Source organism: Octopus bimaculoides, chromosome 15, assembly GCF_001194135.2.
Source record: "Octopus bimaculoides isolate UCB-OBI-ISO-001 chromosome 15, ASM119413v2, whole genome shotgun sequence".
Classification (NCBI taxonomy): Eukaryota; Metazoa; Mollusca; class Cephalopoda; order Octopoda; family Octopodidae; genus Octopus; species Octopus bimaculoides.
In genome coordinates, this window is record NC_068995.1 from 49,269,937 (window position 1) to 49,275,802 (window position 5,866).

General features: G+C 34.7%; 1 protein-coding gene across 3 annotated transcripts in view; it reads right to left on the reverse strand.

Moving 5' to 3' along the window:
• LOC106881841 (nuclear receptor subfamily 2 group F member 1-A) overlaps positions 1 to 5,866 on the reverse strand; it is a 137,072-nt gene that overhangs the window by 103,236 nt on the left and 27,970 nt on the right. The window contains exon 1 of one of the 3 annotated variants that reach the window (XM_052973307.1): positions 449 to 4,436. The exons of 1 other annotated variant lie outside the window; for it this stretch is intronic. In XM_052973307.1, the coding sequence (XP_052829267.1) occupies positions 449 to 878 (430 nt within the window). In that variant the 5' untranslated portion in view covers positions 879 to 4,436. Of the gene's footprint in view, positions 1 to 448; positions 4,437 to 5,866 lie in introns of those variants that run through there. One more of the 3 variants, XM_052973308.1, reaches the window with a different exon arrangement.

Below are 5,866 nucleotides of genomic sequence, written 5' to 3' on the forward strand. Positions count from 1 at the left end.
TTTTTTAGTATGTTTCAGTGAAGTTCTTTTCTTTTCCATACAAACACGCGCGCGCGGGTCATACTTGTGTGTGTGTGTGTGTGTGTGTGTGTGTGTGAGAGAGCATCTGTTTGCTTGTGTGTGTATGTAGCATGTGTGTGTGTGTAAATACAAAATGATTTAGTACCTGATCATACATACGAATAACATATACAATGTTTACATCAGGATGAAGAACGGGTATATATATTACACATACATATTTACACACACACACACATAGATATATATATATATACACACACAAAGTGCACACGCGTATGTGTATGTATATATGTGTGTGTGTGTATATATATATATATGCGTGTATATTACATGTGAGTCATTTTTGTTTGTTTTGTTTTTGTTTTTTTGTGTTTTTTTTTTTTTGTCATACAAAGCACCTGTAAAAATAGAAATGTTTACGAACCAGTAAAAGAATCGTTGGGAAAGGACCTACCTTCCCGTCGCATTCCCATCTTCAAACACTTCTTTAGTCGACAGAATTGGCACTGGTTCCGATGATGCTGGTCGATAGGGCAATTCCGGTTCCCTCGACACGTATACGTTAAGTTACGGCGAACAGATCTTTTGAAAAAACTTTTGCAACCCTCGCATGTGAACTGTCCGTAATGTTTGCCCGAGCTCTTGTCACCACACACAACGCATTCGATATGCTGTTGTTTGTTTTCCGGACTGCTTGACTGATGGTTACCATTTGGTGTGTTGGGAGATGTAGTTGCGGTCTGAACAACTTGGCTCGCTGCCTGCTGTTGGGTAGGCGTTGGAGCCGAGCCCCCTAAATCATCGGTATGGTCCCGCATGTTAACGCTGGATTGCTGGAATGGCACCATCGCCATTTTCTGGCGCTGGATTTCCGAAGGAATTGGTAACCACAACACTATGGCGATTTGGTGGGAAACCGCTAAGAGAAAAAATTTACAAAAGCACCCAGAAAAGGGGAAATAAGTTTTCCCCTTTCAGTATTAAAAAAAAAAGGGACTAAAAAAAAAAAAAGGATTTTGAAATAAAACACCGGCACCAACTAACCCCTTTTTTTTCTTTTGGTAAAGAAAAAAAAAATTAGGGGTCAGATGACTGATGGGAGGGTTTTAAAAGAAAAGGGAAATGAAGGGAGCAAGACGCGTGATGGGTGGGTTTGCTTGGTTGCGTAATAAAGAAAAAAAAGGGGGAAAAAGGATAGAATTTGGTTTGAGATAAATATTTCGATGAAGAACCAACCTCTGTGAGCTTATATATACACACACACATGTGGATATATAAATATATTATATATATATTATATCAAAGTATATACATAGAGATATGTATATATATATATATAAATATCGATCTACACACATACATACATATAAATGTATGTATGTATGTAGATATATGTATATATATATATGAATATCTATCTATTGATATATATAGATAGCGAGAAGTTATTTCGTGAACATTGGCAAATCATTAGAAGAAATGTGTGTGTATATATATATATATATATATATATATATATATATATATATATATATATATAACACGTATATATGTTGTTATTCAAGGGATACGATGTTCGGATATGTGATTACATGTGTGTGTGTGTGTGTGTGTGTGTATATATACTTATATATATATATAATATATTATATATGTGTGTGTCGATCGTAAAGATCGTTGTGTATATATAAAATATCACCTATTTATGAAGATATAGTTGTAGTGTGTGTCACTGCCAAACATGTTACGTATATATATGTGTGTGTACAATAAACTATATCATTATTATAAAATACATATATATATATACATTAAATATACGTATGTAAATATGTGTGTGTTTGTTATATTGTATGAATGATTGGTGTAGTGAAGAAGAAGAAGAAGAAATCCGAAGAAAAGAGAGAAAAAAAGAAGACGAAACTCTTAGTAATTAAGCCCAGACGGTATACAAAGGTCTTGGTAAATGGTTCACGTTCGGTGTCAAATAGCCAAAACGAGGTGAGCCGAGTTGAAGCGGTAATAAGAAACAATGTCAGAGGCGTACTTGCAGAGGGGAGAAGGTAGAATATCGGCTCGACCCTTATTTCTCTTCTCTTTTTCTTCTTCTTCTTCTTCTTCACCTAACCCTCCCCCTTTCTCTTTCACTCTCTCCTCCTCCTCGCTTTTTTCTCCCCCTTCTACGTCTGAGAACGCCTAATGCGTTCTTTTTTCCCTCCCTCTTCTTACTCTCTCGTTCTTCCGAGATAATTTATCTTGCACTCTCTTTCTCTCTCTATTTCTTTAGCTCTCGCTTTTTCTTTCTCTCTCTATCGCTGTTCTTATATTTACACTTGCACACACACGCGCCCGCGCTTATCACAGATACACAAGTAGCATCTACTGCACGTATAGATGTCGATAAAAGTACCATACACACATATATATAGACCTATATATAATATATATATATATATCTATATAAACACCTATATACCACCTAAACACACAAGCATATAATATATATATATATATATATATTTATATATATTTAAATATCTATATATAAATATATATGTATATTTTACAGTATATTTATATATATGTGTGTGTGTATATAATATCTACGACATAACTGTCAATAGATAAATTTTCTTTTGTGATTTAAAACAGACATTTGACAAGTAGGTGTGTGTGTGTATGTATATATATATATATATATATATATATATATGTATATATATGTATATATGTGTGTGTATTTATGTGGGTGAGTGGATGGTTTTATATATTAAAACGATAAACTACCCGGATTCATCGAAGTAAGAAACATGCATACATATATATATATATATATATATATATATATATTCACACAAAAAAATATATATGTGTATATATATATATTTATCTGGTTGTTCTTTAAGTTAATTTGGTAAATAAAGACTGTAGAATCCTCCAAATTGTGGTAAAATATAAAATATCTCGTATAATTAATACAGGGCGAAAACACAAGGTTATTAAACACGCGTCAGTTGATGTAACGATGTATATATAATATAATATACACGTCTTATTCCTTCTTCGGTTTTTTTTTTTTTTTGGTTTTTTTTTCCTTTGGTGATTTTTTTTGGTTCGTATGTTGTTTTGTTTACACGTTATTTTCGTTTCCTAATATCGTAAAATCGCGTTTGGTTGTTGTAAGATTTACTTGATTCCGTGTTGCAGAAAATTTGCCGAAATTTTTCCTGGTAAATAAATATTTCGTCCAAGAAAACCACTGGTGAACCAAATTTGGCAGAAATAGAGATTGTTATGTGTGATGAGATGTATACATATATATATAATATAAATATGTATTGTATAGAGATAAGATATCTATCTATAAAACTATAGACAGGTATATATATATATATATATATATATATATATATATATATATATATATATATACACAGATATAGACAGATGGGTACGTTTATGTTGTTCAAATACTGGTTAAAAATAATAATGAATTACTGATAGCTAGATGAGCTTTATATGTGCTGATATAAAAATAAATGTGTTTGTAGGTATGTACGTATATATTAAGTGAAAATGTATTAAATTAAAACAATGTTATATACATGTATGTATATATACAACTGTTGGGGCGAGTTCAAACTGCATTAGAGTATGGAGTTTATATATTAGTTAATGTGTGTTCCGAGATGAACATCACAACACACACACAAAACAAAATAAATTAAAATATAGATGTGTATGATGTATATATGTATATATAATGTATATATATCTCAGGTTATATAGCTATGTTATTTATGGTGATGTATATATGAGTAAGAGAAAGAAAAAGCACGTGTATATATGTTCGTATATGTGTCGTGTTGTGTTTTGGGCTGTTTAAAATCTCTTACATATACCGTATGTATGTATATATCAAAAAAATATATATCTATTTATATACACGTGCATGTGTGTGTATACACATACATATAACAACATATATTTACATGTACACACACGTATATTCCTATCTATATCTCTGTATAATAATATATGTATATATACATATGCTACACGGCTATAGTGAGGCGGTGCCCTGTACGTCTGTGTATATATATATATGTGTGTATGTGTTGTGAGAGAGAGAGAGAGCGAGAGAGAGTGACTGTGTTGTGTTTCTGTGTGTGCGTATGCATACATGCACGGCTGTCTGTCTGTCTGTCTGTCTTCTCTCTCTCTGTTACTCACATATACACACAGACAGACATATATACACGCACGCACACACACGGGCTGTGTAGTAGTAGTAGTAGTAGTAGTAATGTGGTTTTATGTTGCGAGCACCCGTCACTGGCAAAGTTCAGCGAGGAAGGTTGTTATGTCGTGAACACTACACTAGCAGTATATGCAGTGAGAGATTGACGGGTGTAAGGTCAGTCAGGGGAACAGCCACGGCAGCAGCAGGAGGAGGAGAGAAGGAAAAGAGAGAGAGAAAGCGGGAGGGAGAGAGTAGCAGGATGAGGAGCAGAAGGTCGGTCAGAGGGAAAAACGAAGACGGCGGCGGCGAAGACGGCGACAGCAGTAGCAGCATGACGGAGAGGGAGGAGGAGGAGAAGATAGAGGAAATGGATGAGAAGGAAAAAAGAATATAAGTGGAGGAAGGGAGGAGGGGGGGTTGAACCGAGAGGAGGGGCAGCAGCAGCTAGAGGAGGAGGAGGAGGAGGAAATATAAATATGCGTGTGTGTGTGTGTATACAGTTCTGTGTGTATATGTATTTATGTATGTGTGTGTGTGAAAGAGAGACGACGACGGGGGGAAAGGTGAAAGGGGAGGAGGCTATAAAGTCAAGGAAGGAGGGCAGGGAAAAGAGAGGAGAAGAGAGAGAGAGAGAGAGAGGAGAGAAGCGGAGGGAGGAGAGGGGGCAGGGCAGACCGGCAGCAGGAGTGACAGTAGGAGGAGCAGAAGCACCTAATATTGGAGAGGAAGAGAAAGAAAAAGCCAAAGAGATGCAGGAGGAAGGGGCTAACACAAACACACGCATACATGTACAAATACATAAGCAGACACACAAACACATATATGTATATATATATATATGTATATATATATGTAAATATAGGTGTATGTATGTCTGATACTGACGGATACATATGTATACATTCATAGATGCGCTTTATATAAATACACACACATTAATATATTAAGATAATACAAATTACATTGCGAAGGACACGCATATATACATACATACATATGTAAACATTTATAGACACACACACACGCATATATACATACATTTGTAGACCTTTATTTACAGTTACGCGCACGGACACACATACATACATACATACATATATGTATGTGTGTGGAACTAAGTTACATACACACACACACAGAATATAGAAAGTGTGTATAAGTGTTACTAAGTTTATGTATACATCTATATATATAGAGAGAGATAGATAGATAGATAGATAGATATACATACACTTAGATATCGCACGTGTGTATATATATCTATCCATCTACCTATCTATAATATATATAATATATATATACACACATTTATGCGCTATAGACGATGCATTTGTATATATATATATATATATATATGTGTGTGTGTGTGTATGTGCACATACATATATATATATATATTTATTCCGATTGATATACATACACACATGCAGACATACATACATACACATACGCTCGCGCGCGCACATATATGCATATACATGTATATATAGTGTTGACACACACACACATATGAGCGCACACACGCACACGCCAGAAGGTCGTGGTGGAGTGCTGTGAGGTGAAGTGGGAGTTATAAAGTCAGCGGGGGTTGGGGGGGGG